This window comes from Podarcis pityusensis, assembly GCF_964106645.2.
Source record: "Podarcis pityusensis genome assembly, chromosome: 8".
NCBI classification, from domain to species: Eukaryota; Metazoa; Chordata; class Lepidosauria; order Squamata; family Lacertidae; genus Podarcis; species Podarcis pityusensis.
In genome coordinates, this window is record NC_138033.1 from 70,454,630 (window position 1) to 70,469,514 (window position 14,885).

At 42.9% G+C, this 14,885-nt stretch overlaps 1 protein-coding gene across 8 annotated transcripts in view; it reads left to right on the plus strand.

Moving 5' to 3' along the window:
* GNB1 (G protein subunit beta 1) overlaps positions 1 to 12,179 on the plus strand; it is a 70,120-nt gene extending 57,941 nt beyond the window's left edge. For 3 of the 8 annotated variants that reach the window (XM_081016241.1, XM_081016243.1, XM_081016244.1), the window contains 6 exons: positions 1,112 to 1,274; positions 4,050 to 4,116; positions 5,256 to 5,457; positions 5,928 to 6,144; positions 9,307 to 9,418; positions 10,164 to 12,179. In XM_081016241.1, the coding sequence (XP_080872367.1) occupies positions 1,112 to 1,274; positions 4,050 to 4,116; positions 5,256 to 5,457; positions 5,928 to 6,144; positions 9,307 to 9,413 (756 nt within the window). In that variant the 3' untranslated portion in view covers positions 9,414 to 9,418; positions 10,164 to 12,179. Of the gene's footprint in view, positions 1 to 1,111; positions 1,275 to 4,049; positions 4,117 to 5,255; positions 5,458 to 5,927; positions 6,145 to 9,306; positions 9,423 to 10,163 lie in introns of all 8 variants that reach the window. The other 5 variants (XM_081016248.1, XM_081016246.1, XM_081016245.1 and 2 more) reach the window with 5 other exon arrangements.
* The last annotated feature ends 2,706 nt before the right edge of the window (positions 12,180 to 14,885 follow it).

The following is a 14,885-nucleotide window of genomic DNA, read 5'->3' on the forward strand; positions in this document are numbered from 1 at the left end:
AGGGAGGGGATATATTCTTTGGTGATTAAATAGCTGTATTTTTAGTAATGAAGCATCACACCTATTGCAGTGATGTGCTCAACTAACATGTGCTGGGTCTTGATTTCTTTCTTCTTTTAATCCCTAAAAGAGAAAATGTTAAAAAAAAAACAACTTCAAGGACTTTATTTCATAGTAAATCTCAGGGGCACACAAATAAATGCAGCAGCCCTGGCTCATGGAGCTTATAAGCATGAAAGATGGGGAAGTTTTGATGAGAAAAGGTAGAATTAAGCCAAGTTGAAAAAGCTTAGACTTGAAATGCGGAAATGTTACCGTTGTTGAAAGCAAAAGAAATTTCAAATGCAGACTATGATAATATGTAGTTGGGGTTGGAAAAAAAGCACAGAAGCCCGGGCTTCTGAAAATGTGATATTGATGGCTAGGAATGGGAAATTTTTCAATAAAGGATGCAGGCTCCAAAAATATGGCCTTGGCTAGACAATTTGAAACCTTCCTCAAATCGTCTTTGCAACCACCATGTGAACATAGAGCTTAGGACTCTGTTTCTTGTAAACTTAATCTACTGCATGTAGCTATTTCTTACAGCCAGGTTTCTGTTTAGTACTGTATACAGGAACACAAGAAGAGCCTGCTGGATCACACCAAAGACCCATGTAGGCCAACACCCTGTTCCCCACATTGGCCAACCAGACGCCTATGGGAAGCCCACAAGCAGGACATGATGGAAATAATCCTTTCCTGCTGTTGTTTCCCAGCAATCTTTAGATGTTCACTGCCTCTTGTATTGTTTTTAAAAAGGTTTTAAGGATGTTCTGCAAATGTTGGAAGGCAGTATTCAAATTGACAAGTAATATTTATTCTGGAGCATGTAACCTTTTGCACAGTTCCACTTTCGTTTCAGTGGGGTTTCTGCAGGAGAATTTTCTGGTGGGTTATTCCCCGCCCGCCCCAAAGTCAGATCTGTTTCTCTCCCACTACACTGCATTTAACTGTTAGCAAAGGAAAATAAATCTACAGCCTGGGTTGGCCACCTTTCTTTACCTCTTAATAATGGGCAAGGAACCTAACAAAATGGCAGCTTTACCCGCTCTTTTTTTCCCCATTCTAGGTCCATGCTATTCCCCTGCGTTCATCCTGGGTAATGACTTGCGCATATGCTCCATCTGGAAACTATGTGGCCTGCGGTGGTCTTGATAACATTTGCTCCATTTACAACCTGAAAACACGTGAAGGCAATGTACGTGTAAGCCGCGAACTGGCTGGCCATACAGGTGAGTGTGTTTTTGCTTCAGTTAGTTCTACAACATGGGTTGGCAAACTAAGGCCCGGGGGTCAGATCTGGCCCAATTGCCTTCTAAATCTGGCCTGCGGACGGTCTGGGAATCGGTGTGTTTTTACATGAGTAGAATGTGTCCTTTTATTTAAAATGCATCTCTGGGTTATTTGTGGGGCATAGGAATTCTTTCACCTTTCCCCCCCAAAATATAGCTTGCCCCCCCCAAGGTCTGAGGGACAGTGGACTGGCCCCCTGCTGAAAAAGTTTGCTGACCCCTGCTCTACAACATGCCTTCAACATGTCTTTTTAAACAGTGTCTCTCTCTCCCCCCTCCCCCACCCGGTGGCATCTCTTGAAAGACTGCCTTACATCTTGCTTGTGCGTGACACATGGCTTTCACCAACCTAGTGATATTTATTTCTGCCACCTTCCCCCTCCTCACATTTTCACCTTGAAAAACAAAAGCACAAAAGCTAGGGGACAAATAAATCCATAGTTTTACAGGCAGTTATGTTACTAAAAAGCATTAATGGTTTCCCTTGTCTTCTGTAAATCCTGTTGTCTAGACATTCCTCCCAAAACTGGTCTTTTAAAAAAAGCAAACATTGCCACATCCAACACTATATAAACTAAAAATAATCTTTATGTAGCAAACATTATGATAGGTGTTTAAGCATTTTGTTTCCTTATTTTCCAGTACCATGGTAAGATTCCTTTATTTAATAGACGAAAATCCTGATGTATTCTCTTCTAAAGACTGAGCATCTGTTTCACTTTGGTCAAAGTTCCAAATGTATTATTGGAACTTTTATCAGGCTTTGGTTGGTCTGTGTGTGTGCTGCTCTATGCCCATTTTTCCACTATGAGCTAAATGGTTTGTGTGCCAGCTAACTGGCATGACTACTTCCAGGGAATCCCGAGTGCTGTAATTTGTTGAGAGGTCTGAGAATTCTGTGTTGAAGATTCCTTCTCCACCCTCAAACTACAGTTCCCAGGATTCCCTGGAAAGTGGAATAATTGTGTAGCCGCTTCATGGTGTAGATGTTCATCTGGACAGCAGAGGGAGATAGCAAAAGAGCTAATCTCTTAGATATGCTGAGTCCTTAGACGCTGGTGCTCCTTGGTGTACTTTTATGCAAATGGGCACCATATGTAACATTCAGTGAAGCCCCCACAAAGTTTCAGTTTGCTCCTGAAATCCGTAGTAATACATCAGATGAGCTGCAGAAGAGAACTGGCTCAGGAGGAATTCCATCTTGCAAGGTTACAGATTCCTGCCCCCTCCCCCCGCCACCTCTCCCAGAGCTATGTCACATTTTTACGCCGTCTTTTGTTTCTGTAAAAGAACAGAATCTCAAGGTGCGGCCAAGCACAGAGGCCTCTTCCTCCAGAGGTTGCCAGCTTGGCTCCGGAAAAACCTTTAACAGTTCTTAAGAGGAAACCTCAGGCGGGCTCTGTGTCTTGCTGGCTTTCCACCGCTGCAAGGCTTTACTGATACAGGCTAAAGGGAGCTCTCTGAAAACTGCTCACAGAGGGGAACTAAGGTTACTCGGCAATGAATAGTTATTTATAATCCAGCAAAGCCAAAGTGTTCAGAACTCTCAATTTAATGTAATGAATAACAAATGCCGTATTCAAACTGGTGTTTGTGGTGCATTTCTTGCATCGTCTTTTAGCTGCTTCATAGGAACACTGTGCTATGAGCAGTTGAAACTGATTCTTGGCAGTTTTGATAACGCAGGCAAATCATGTTCACGAAAAAAGCTCTTCGTAGGAGGCAAAAGAGAAAAAGAGTGAATAGGTGTTGTGATGGGATTTTTGTTTTGTTTGATCAACCTTTTCTTTGAGCATAAGGAGAGGACACCTGATAGGCCTGTACTTCTGGTGAACTGCTGTTTGACACAGTGCTAGCTACTTTCAAAAGCGGCCGGAGCCTTTGCATTATGGAATTATGGTCTCTGCTGAATTGGTCTGTCCATATAACTAGTTTATTACAAACACAGTTCAAGGAGCTTGGGGTGAGGGCAAAGTGGCCAGTCATGTTAGGAACAGCTATGGGACCAGGCCTCAGAAGTTGATGTGTTTAATCTGTGATTCTAAGAAGCAATACTGCGATGTAGAGCAGGAAAAAGTTCAGAAAAGAGAAACCAAAATGATCAAGGGGCTGGAGCAACTCCCCTGTGAGAAAAGGTTATAACATAGTGGGGGCTTTTTAGCTTAGAAAAAAAGAAAGTAAGGCAGGGCATGATAGAGGTGTGTAAAATTATGCATGGTGTGAGAAAAGTAAATGCACTTCTTCGCCTCGCTATGAAATTCACTCCCCCTGGAGACAATGGTGGCCGCTGACTTGAATTATTTTGGCAGAAGATAAGGCTATCAGTGAATGCGATCCAGGATGGTTATGTACTGTGTCAAGAGTTTGAATCAGTATGCTCCTGAATACCAGTTGCTGAAAATCGTAAGTGGCGAGAGTGCTGTAGTGCTCAGCTCCCTGCTTGTGGGCATCTGGTTGGCCACTGTCAGAGGTGTTGAATTAGTTGGGCCTGATCCAGCAGGGCTTTTCTTATGTTCTTATAATACTTTACTGTGTGAAAGCTTTCCCTGAAATACATTTAATATGTTTGGGGTCCCTTGGCCCTGGCCTACATCTTCGTCTTGCTGTTGAAGAATAGAAGGTGGAAGTTAACAAAAACAATGGGTGTGAGATGCAAAAAGGAATTGTCCATATTTAATCACATTTCTTTCTTTTTTAATCCTCTTCCTGCTGCAGGTTACTTGTCATGTTGCCGTTTTGTGGATGATAATCAAATTGTTACCAGCTCTGGAGATACCACCTGGTAAGGCGCATGCCAATAGTGTTACTGTAGAGATTGGCTTATATGCTAAAGAAACTTGGGGTGTGCCTTTTCTCTAGTGTCTACTCCCTGCTTTGCCTGCTTTCAAATAGCAAGGAGATTTAATTAGCATTGATCTTTAGGACTTGCCAGTCTGAGAACAGGACAGCTTAAGCATACCTTTCCTTCCCATGAATGCTATTCCTGTTTGCATGTGTGAATGTAGCATACACATTTAATGTTAGGATAAATAGATTCAGAAAACTGAAGTTAAAAAACACAGCCAAAAAGAGTTTTGTAGACTAGAGTCAATATTTTTACTCCTATACCCTTGCAATCTTCACTGAGGTGGGTGCTCCAGCTGTAAAGAAAACATATTTGTTTTGTTTGTGTGGGGGTTGTGCTCCAGGACATTGAGTGTGACGGCAGAGCATGTATAAGCCTGCCCCTGCTCCCATTTCCTGTCACTTCTGGGTTCATGGCGATGCGGGAGTGCAGTGCACAGTTGTGCATGCCTTGAACGTGCGCAAAATGGTCACTTACCTGTATGCAGTTTCTTAGGGGTCTTAATTCCTTTGAGAAAGAGAGCTCTAACTGCAAAGAAAATGAGTCTCCCATCTGGAAAAAGTCTGCTTGCCTGTGTGTTAAGAATGTTTTCATTGGATCTTCAAAACATGCTGGCATCTAAGGTGGCAGAGTCACTGTTTTATTTTTTATTGTAAACTTCCCACAGATCTTCATGTTACCCCTCTGTCTGTTATATGTTCATCTGAGTGTACTTCTTGTATAGTTATGCACCCTGAAGCGCCTCTTCCCACCCACCCCCGAGGATTTTTTTTTTTTTAATGGAAGAGCACTCCTGTCATGTGTGTCCTCACCTTTAATCTGCCCATATGAAGGCCTACCACCTAAGTGCAAGCAAGGCCAAAGTGAACCACTATTTTAGACCAACCACAGTGTCTCGGCCTTATTTTCCCTAGTGTTATTTCCTAGTATTGCTTTTCTTTTCCTTTCCTAGATTTCTGTTACTGAGTTAATAATATGTAAACAAACAATTGGAAGCACTATATAAATGCTTGCTTGTTTTACTATGATGGTCACCCTTTTCATTTTGGATTCTCCTTAAACCTTTTCTCCGCCAGCGCCCTTTGGGACATAGAAACAGGCCAGCAAACAACCACATTTACTGGGCATACCGGAGATGTCATGAGCCTGTCCCTCGCTCCTGATTCCAAATGTTTTGTTTCTGGTGCCTGTGATGCCTCTGCAAAGCTGTGGGATGTCCGAGAAGGGATGTGCCGGCAAACCTTCACTGGGCATGAATCAGACATCAATGCCATCTGTGTACGTAAGAACTTTATGGAGAGGAGATGGGATTTTGACAGTGTGTCTGTCTTCATGCATAGCATTGCCCTTGCTTGCTCTCCCTGTGCATGCCCTGTGTCCTCCCCACATTTGCTCCAAAGGTTTTGGGGAACCCCAGAAGAGAAATAGCGGGGAGGAGAGTGGGGAAGTTCTATTGCACAAGTGGAAATCCTTGCATTGACAGAATGCATTACTATCCAGCTATGCTGGATACAACCCCATATTTCCATATGAAAAATGAACACATCCTTCTTGTTATTGCATTAAATTGCTCCTATAAATAACTCAACCCAAATATTTACATATATCTGCCCATTATTCTGGTATTGGAAAATCACGAGATCTTCTTGATGGAACCTGAAACAGCTTCCCAGCTGTTGCTGAAGCCTCTTCCAGACTAGATCATCTTTCCTGTGTGTTACATCCTTGTTTCTCTTTTTTCTCTCAAGTTCTTCCCAAATGGCAACGCGTTTGCCACGGGCTCTGATGATGCCACATGCCGGCTCTTTGATCTCCGTGCTGACCAAGAGCTGATGGTTTATTCCCACGACAACATAATTTGTGGCATCACCTCTGTAGCTTTCTCCAAGAGCGGCCGTCTCCTCCTAGCTGGCTATGATGACTTCAACTGCAATGTGTGGGACACACTCAAAGCTGACAGAGCAGGTAATGCTTCTAGTGTCTCTTGGACTAAAAATAGGGACTGGGGAAAGAAATGTGTGTGATTATGGAACAAGCAGGGTGCTTGAACAAAAGAGGGTGAAGTAAGCAACAAGATGGAGAAGAAAGAATAGAGAACTGAAGCAGTGTTCCCAATTGTTGAGTGGAAGTGGGGGGAATCAAATCCATGATCCCCAACTTCGGACACTTGCCTATTATTATTATTATTATTATTATTATTATTATTATACTAACATTCACCCTGGGCAGGTCACACCATTATGACACAATATTTAAAACCGTTTAAAACAAGTTAACAGTCACAAAAATAACGTGGATCCTAAAAATACCTAAAGGATGAAAGGCCAGGGTCAAAAGGTATGTCTTCAACATTCACCAGAAACTGTATAATGAAGGTGTTGGACACACCTCTGTGGAGAGTAAGTTACACAACTTAGGGGCTGCCACAGAGAATGTCCTCTGCTGGGCTTGGACCACCACCACCCAAGCCTCTGAGGGCAGAGGAACGATCAAGAGGGTTCCTTTTGCTGCTCTTAGCACCTAAGAGGGTCTGTGGGGAAGGAGAGAATCTCTCAGGTATTGGGGCCTAAGTCATTCAGAGCTTTAAACACTGGTGTGAGCACCTTGAATTGGACCCAGAGACAAACTGGCAACCAGTGCAGCTGTTTTGAAATAGGTTATATGCAATCTAAGCAGAACCTCAGCAGAAATCTGACTGCTATTGAAGGTTCCAAGTTGTCTTCAAGGGCAGCCCCACGTAGAACTTACTGCAATTTTAGTCAGATTAGGGCCCCCCATAGCATCCCAAAACAAAAATTAAGACAGCCACTCCCCTCTGGTAATTTGAGTGCTAACCTGGGGCACCCTAGGCTAGCGAAGGCATGGCAGTGGTAAAAATAACCTGAAGCCAAGCTACACAATCAGCAAAATAATATGGTTCAAATCTTGCTGAACCACATCACATCAGATGGTAGCTGTGAGAATCTGTATAAAAACATAGAGTACTTACTCAACCTGTCTATTCTGGGCAGGTAATGATCCAAATAAGATACAGAAATAGCCTAGATTCTACAAAACAGACATCTGAAGCTCATATTGACTGCTGATCACTAATTGCTTTGATGTTGTATTTCTAAAAGCTTTACATTCCTTTCAAATGCAGCACTTGGGATTGAATATATTAATTCCCATGCAAGAGCTTCAGTTGCATAATCAATCATTTTCAAACATTTTGGTAACTTGTGTGGTAGGGGAAGGCAAGGAAAGAAGAAATCAGAAAGTGAGCGCGGGGGAATAAGCACACACTTTGGACCTCGGAGAGCGAAAGGATGAGTGTGTGTGCTCGTGTGCATGTTCCATATTGCGGCTAACAAAATGGAAGTGGTCCACCATTGCTCCAAAGAACTAGCACCTGTGCAATATTAATGTTTTGACATTACCTCATGATGATTCATATGAAGAATTATCAGTTCTGTTGCATAGAAATACTTAACTGATGTTTAGTATACATGCTGTGAGTTTTTTTGTTTGTTTGTTTGTAAGGTACCAGTAACTCAGTTAATGATTTGTAGCTGCTGATTTTTATGAACTTAAAATATTGCGCTCAGCAAAATACTCCCTCTCTTAATAGAATTTATTTTATGTTCCTGCCCTTAAACATTGTTTCCAGAGCTTCCACTGTTCATGTACCTTAACTTGACACTTTTTCACCCCCCCCCCCTTTGGTATTTACTAATTATAATGGTGGGGGATCTGTTGTGTAGCCCCAGAAACCACACCCTCCCACAGCAGAGGAGCCAGTACAGTGGTACCTCGGGTTACATACACTTCAGGTTACAGACTCCGCTAACCCAGAAATAGTGCTTCAGATTAAGAACTTTGCTTCAGGATGAGAACAGAAATCGTGCTCCGGCGGCGCAGCGGCAGCAGGAGGCCCCATTAGCTAAAGTGGTGCTTCAGGTTAAGAACAGTTTCAGGTTAAGAACGGACCTCCAGAACGAATTAAGTACTTAACCCGAGTACTTAACCTGTACTTGTCTGCTTGATATTACTGTTCCAAAAAGAGATGTGGAAGAACATGGCAATTTCTTTAAAAGAAAGCTGCCTCTTTACTATGCTACATCGTAACAGAGCAGCCCTTCCAGCAGCTGGTCCTTGCTAGCTCTTTAGTTTCTTGAGTGAGCATACATTGTCCTCAGTCATAAACACCCTGTTCATTTTGACAATTATCTTCACCAAAATAGCTCCCTGCCATTTGGACCTGGTTTCTGTGTGGCAGCATGCACAGTGGAACCTCTGTTTGCGACCATAATCCATTCCGGAGGTCCATCCGGAGGTCAAAACAGGTTGCTGGGAGAGGCACTGTTGTGCGCAGGCACGAACGGTGATTGCCCACTTCTGCGCATTGGCAAATGGCAATCGCCGCTTCTGCGCATGTGCGAACGGCGGCAAACCCGCCGGTTACTTCCGGGTTTGCCGCAGTCGCGACTTGGAATGACCATAAGAAGAGGCGGTGGTAAGTAGAGGTTCGACTGTATTCTCCAACATGCCATTGGTCTCCAGGCTTTGGCTATCTCTCATAATGTGTAGGATTCTGGTGCTTGAGGCTTAGATGCTGCTGACTCAGACTTCCTTGAGGTTTCTGTAACTGCCCTTTTATGCCTTGTGCAGACGGCTTCACTCTTTGGTTTTTTAGTGTGACAGCCGGCTTGGAACCATGATGGGCTGCAATTTGTACTCGCTTGCTTTAGCTGAAAGCTCTAGAACATCTCTGATTGAGATTCTGTGTACAAGAGTTTTTCTGCGAATGTCATAGTATGGGCAGCCCTTGATGTGCAAGGAGATATGCTTGTCCAAAGCTTTCTCCTTTCACTCAGTTTAGCAGAGAGGTTTGTACATCTGGGGCATTGCCATGTGCATAAAGAACCTCCAGACTGGAACAGCTGAGTAAACCTGTTGAAAAGGGAGCGCTTGTACATCACTGTCATTGAAAGTTGCTTTCTCCCAATTACCAAAGAACAACTTAAATCCTGAGAGCCAAGTAACAGGCTCCACTTATACTTTTTTATTCTTTTGCATATTTCTTTTGACGTTGGAGCATGCAGAATCTGAAACTCTTTTACTTTTGTTTCTCTGTTCAATTTCTAGGCGTCCTAGCTGGCCATGATAACCGTGTCAGTTGCTTAGGTGTAACTGATGATGGCATGGCGGTGGCAACAGGATCGTGGGATAGCTTCCTCAAGATCTGGAACTAAAGTCTGTAGGTACCTTTAAAAAAAAATTGGGGGGGGGGCGTCCAACATGCTCTCTCCCTACCCCACCCCTTTCTCTCACACACTGAGGCTGTCTCCTCTTTCAAGGCTTCTATGATTGGGATGTGTTGTTCATGAAGTGTAAAGTGCTCATTGGCTTACAAAGCTTGATGGCTCCAGGATGCCAGTTGTTGGCTAACCACAGTGGGAGAGTGCTATTACCTCTCTTCTCCTGCTTCTGAGCTACTCAATAGCATCTGGTTGGCCTTTGTGGGAAACAGAATGCTGGACTACCTAGGTCTTTGGTCTGATCCAGCAGGACTCTTACATGTAGACATTCCAGGGTGTTCACATTGAAATATCTTTTCCCCCAACTCTTCTCACACCTAGGCAGGTTTGGGAGCTGTGTGTAGAAGCAGCCTAGTGTCCATAAAATGATTTAATCCAGAGTACATAATACAGATTAAATGTCCTTGTTAATGTAAATCCGGGCCTCTCTTAACATGCTGAGTTGATGCTTGAGAGAATTCCAAGTAGTGTGTAAATAAATGTGTTGTATCGTTACATAGCTGTGAAACTAGCTTTTGATAGGAAATGAATAGGGTAATAGATTTAATATCTTGAAAAAAATGTTAAGTATAAATGCAAGGTCCAGGTTGGTTTTAAAATAATTTGGAAGAGAGGAAAAGGATTAGCATTAGAAGTTACTGATGATGATCATTAACAAAACCTTTTGTATGTGTTCTGTGTCAGAATAGCAGTGGACTCCACGCTGACTGGAAGACTTTTCCAACGGTTGAAAATTTAAAATAATGTATCCAATCCAACCATACTAACTTGGACACCCCCCTTTGCCTCCCCCCTCCCATCTTACCCAGCCACCAAAGGGCAAGATCTTTCACGTCTCCTACTGCTGAAATGAAGAGCACAATTATCTCTAAAAGAAGAATTTCTGTGGTTATATACAAAATAGAAAAAGAAGTAAAATTGTGCATTCCTTTTGGGACCACCTTTCGTCTAGAAAACTAAAGGAAAAAAACACACTTTGTTTAAGCATGTCCAGACAAAAAAAGAGAAAAAAAATCATTGTGAAGCAGACAACTTTTAACTTTCACTGTAGTTTAAAGATTGCAAACCATTGATTTGGTTTTACTGACTTTATGAGTTGGGGGTGGGTGGGCCTTGTTTTATCTCACTTTCAAACTTTGAAGTCGTGTTTGTAGCAGGGTTGATATCTACTTTTTGTCCATATTTCCATTTCCTTTTTTTTTTCTTTCGTGCAATTTGATTTTATGGTCAATTGTTGAGCCAAGCCAAGACAAGGGAGTCCAAACCCAGATACATCTGGGATTGTTAATGCTGTAAATTTAGTCCCTGAAGTCTTTTTATTATTATTATTATTATTTCTGTCTTAGTGTCACAAATTGTTGCACAAATACTGCATATATAGGATAATGTTAAGATAACCAAGCACACGCTGTACATGGTATTGAATGTTTTTTTTAAAATCACCTTTTATGGGTAACAAAATGCAAACTCTAGTTTTTTCCACCCCACCTCACATGTTATTACTCTCTTATTTTGGCATAGTATGGATTTCTTATGCCCACTTGGAGGGTGCTTCATAGCCTAACACTACCCCATAATCTCAATAAACCAACAAGATTCTGTGGATTTGGGCTTTTTCTGGGGGGTGGGAGGTGTTGAAAAGAGAAACCTGTTCAGCGCTTGGCTATTCCATCAATTCTTTGTGTATGAAACAATGTACAAATTAATGTTTTTGGAAATAATGATCTTAAAAAAAACTTTCTAAGTTAAACAAGAACAATGGAAAGAGAGAAAATTTGTTTTGGTTTGCCATATTGGGTTGGATTACTCTTTAGAATCGCATGCTGTAGAAATGCTCAAGTGCATATGAGACTAATGTGTCCTTATGTGTTTTCTTTCAAGAAATAACCTGTTTTTTGTTTTGTTTTTTAATTTGGAAAAAAAAAGCTGTAACCATTGCTGATCTCCTCATTTACTGTTGCTACTCTGTGCATTAAAACAAAAGGATGGAAAGTACTGAGCTATGCACATTCTGGAGTAGTGTAATAGATAAATCACTATTCTTAATATGAAAGGAAAAGGGAAAAAAAAAACCCCAACCACTTACTTTAAACAATCACTGTAGATTTGATTCTAGGGTGGGGAAGGGAGAGGAATAACATGCTTTTAAATTCCTAACAGCCTGTTGACTTTAGTCAAAGGAGCCCTTTTTATCAGGTTAGATTTTCCTTTCCCCTAACAAGCAACCATTCCTGGCTTTGTGTTTTGAAAATGAAAGAAAAATACAAAAAAACCTAAACAGCGCTTTGGGCAGCATATTACTCTGTCTTAACGTTGTTCCTCTCTTTTTCACTGTACTGGAATTCTCCCCCCACCCCTTTGCTACAGCAATGGCTATTATCCATTTTGGGGTGTGTCTCTTCCTCTCCCCACCCTCCCTCTGGCAACACTCTGTACAAAATGTGCTGTAATTGTGCGTTTTTAGGCCTGGATTTGGCATTTCAAAAAACAACAAAAAATTGAAGAAAAAAACCCCTCTTCTTCCCCTGCGCCCTCCCCCCTTTATGGAACTATTCTCAGTAGAGCTTTCTCCACACCCTTGTATCCTTCACCTTTTGTATTTAATTTTAAAGTCAGTGTACTTCAAGAAAGCTGGATGCAAGATAGATACTATATTAAAATGTACTGTTATTTAAGATGTAATAAAGCAGTTTGACATGAGTTGTCTTGGGCCGCTTGTTTTTCTCTCCCAAGTTGGAACTGAGATCATAATGGTTCCAAAATGGCAGCCAACCTTATTGTACATTGCCCTCAACTCTTGCAAGCAGGAGTCAAAACTGCAACTTCAAATTAACTAAGAAATCCCCCACATCCGGAGTTGGGATGGAATATTCCTCAGGTCATATGACCTGTTGACCTGAAGTGGAGTGTGAGGAGGTGGTAGCTTGGTTTTCTAGAACATGGTTTATTGCCTAGAGCATTGTCATCCCTCTGCTTCAGAAGGGAAGGGATTTGGGTAATGCTGTTTGCTTAGAGTATGTCTTTTGGATCCCCTCCAACTTCAGTTTTATCAATTTATACACAATATCTATGCCTGTTACCCGCCTTATGTCCTTGTCGTTAACTTAGTATTAATGGTGGTCACTTTCTCAACCCCCTCCAAAAAAACCCCCACAACTTACTAAGATCTGCAATAAATCCAGCATAAAGACAAAATAGAAAAATGTAAACTCACCCCAGAGATGCACTCCATTGTCTCCTGAGGCAGATGGATGCAGACAAAACAGGGGCCTGAAATGTCCCACCAACTGAAGGAAGCTGCAGATAATTAAAAGCCCAAGGTCTGGCTGAAAAGAAATGTTTTTGCCTGGCACTTAATGATGGTACAAGGCAAGCCTCCCTGGGGTGATATTTCCACCAGTGGGGAGCCACCTCTGAAAAGGCCTGTTCTCATGTTGCCACTCTCTGGACCTCTCCTGGAAGGGGGGCACACAGAGAAGGGGCTCAGATGACAAACGCAGGGCCCGCATCTGTTCATATGGGAAGAGGCATCCCTTGAGGTATTGGTGTCTTGAACTGCTTAAGGCTTTATTGGTCAAAACTGGCACTTTGGAATTGGGTCTGGAAATTAGCTGGTAGCCAGTGCAGTCAGGCTAGGGTGGGGGTTATGTGCTCAGACCATCTTGCTCCTGTGAGCAACCTAGCTGCACCACCACCTGTAAACCACTAAGCAGGAATAGAACCGTCACTAGCCAGTCTTTTGTAGGTATGGCCTGGATTCTTGGTTTTTTTACAGGACCCTGCTAATTAGCTGAAATGACTCCCAGAGTGCCCCAGTAGTAGTTTTTGCTTTTTTTCAAGGTGGGGAACCTCAGGTACAGGCCACACCCCTTCCCCAAGGCCACACCCTTCACCAGCTCTACTTTGCATCCTCTAATGTTAATGCCTGGCTGGAGTGTGCCTCCGATCTCTGACAATGCCTCTTGCTTGCCTGGATAGAGGAGAGAGAAGGGCGTGTACAGAAACTGGCCTACAGTAGAAAAGGTAGAAAATGATTGATTCACGCACCACTGGCACCTGGCCCCTCTAAAAGATTTCCCAGGCAAGAATTCAGCCCTCTGAGACTTAGGGTTGTATCCAGTGTTAAGCCTACTGTAATGTAGACCCATCAATATTAGCAGCTAGCTAAGTTAGTCATGGCTATTCATTTCAGTGGGTCTACTTTGAATAGGACTGAAGGTAGGCTCCGACCCTTAAATTCAGGTTGGCTAGAAATGTGCACACATTTCACCTTGCGTGTTGAAGAAAGCAGAAATCCCTTTTATAAAAAATTAATTGCGTTGAGAAGGGGTGTTGAGCCTTAAAAACACTGAATGTGGTGGAGCTCTTGGTGGTGGTAACGGTGCCCAATGGTTTCAAAACAAAAGCGCCGCTTCTTCCCTTAATTATTCATCAGTCATTTGCTTTAGATTAGTGCTGCCTGACACGGCTGACCCTCGAAGGCGATTACCTGGGGAGCTGGAAGTGGAGAGCAAAGAATCTGTTTAATGCAACAAATCTGTAAATGGCACCATCTGCTCTGGCTGCCCCTTGGAAAATGATGGGTTTTCAACCCTCCCACGGGTCCACAGCCTCCACTTTCCCCTCCACAAACTGCATTTCAGTGTCAGAAGATGTTAAGAACGGCTCTTTAGGAATAGCAATTTGAATCTGCCTGATGTGGGGAGGGGACATGGTTTGGTGTTGGGGCATCTGATTTTCCCACAGAAGGCTTTAAATCTAACTCTTGGCAACCAAAGACAAAAATGGCCCATCTCTGCTTGGGAATCTTAAGAGATACGGTCAGGGTAGAAAACGATGGGCTAATGGTCCTCTGCTCCTCTAAGAGAAGGAGCATAGCTCAATTGCCACCCCTCCATGCCGATGGTCCAATGTTCAACCCTTGGCATCTATAATTGAACGGGAGATGAGAAAGACGTTCTGGCAAAGACAGTCAAGGCTGATCCATTTAGGCAAATGGGACACTGCCAACCCCAGCCAGTTCCTGCCTGCCTCCCTTTCTTAAAACCAGCCCAGGCAATGGATTCCACTACTGCCTTAGTCTCTTGAGTTCCCCTTGCAGAACTCAGCAGGGAGAGGATGGGGACTAAACCAAAATGCATTCGCTTTGTCATTGTGTCTGGCTCCCACCCCCTATTTCTGCGGCTCCTTGCCTTCCACTCTAAGCAGCCCAAATAGGCAATAGGCAGCACTGCCTCAAGTCGACAGTTCTACCAGGCCAGAAAAACACATTTGTAACCCAGCCCCTGTAACCTACGAAGAAGAGCATACATCAAATAATCTTAACAAGGAAGCTGTCAAAAGGCAAATGTGCTACTACGTACCGGGCTTTCGATTCCAGCGATCTATCAAGAATTTAAAATGTTA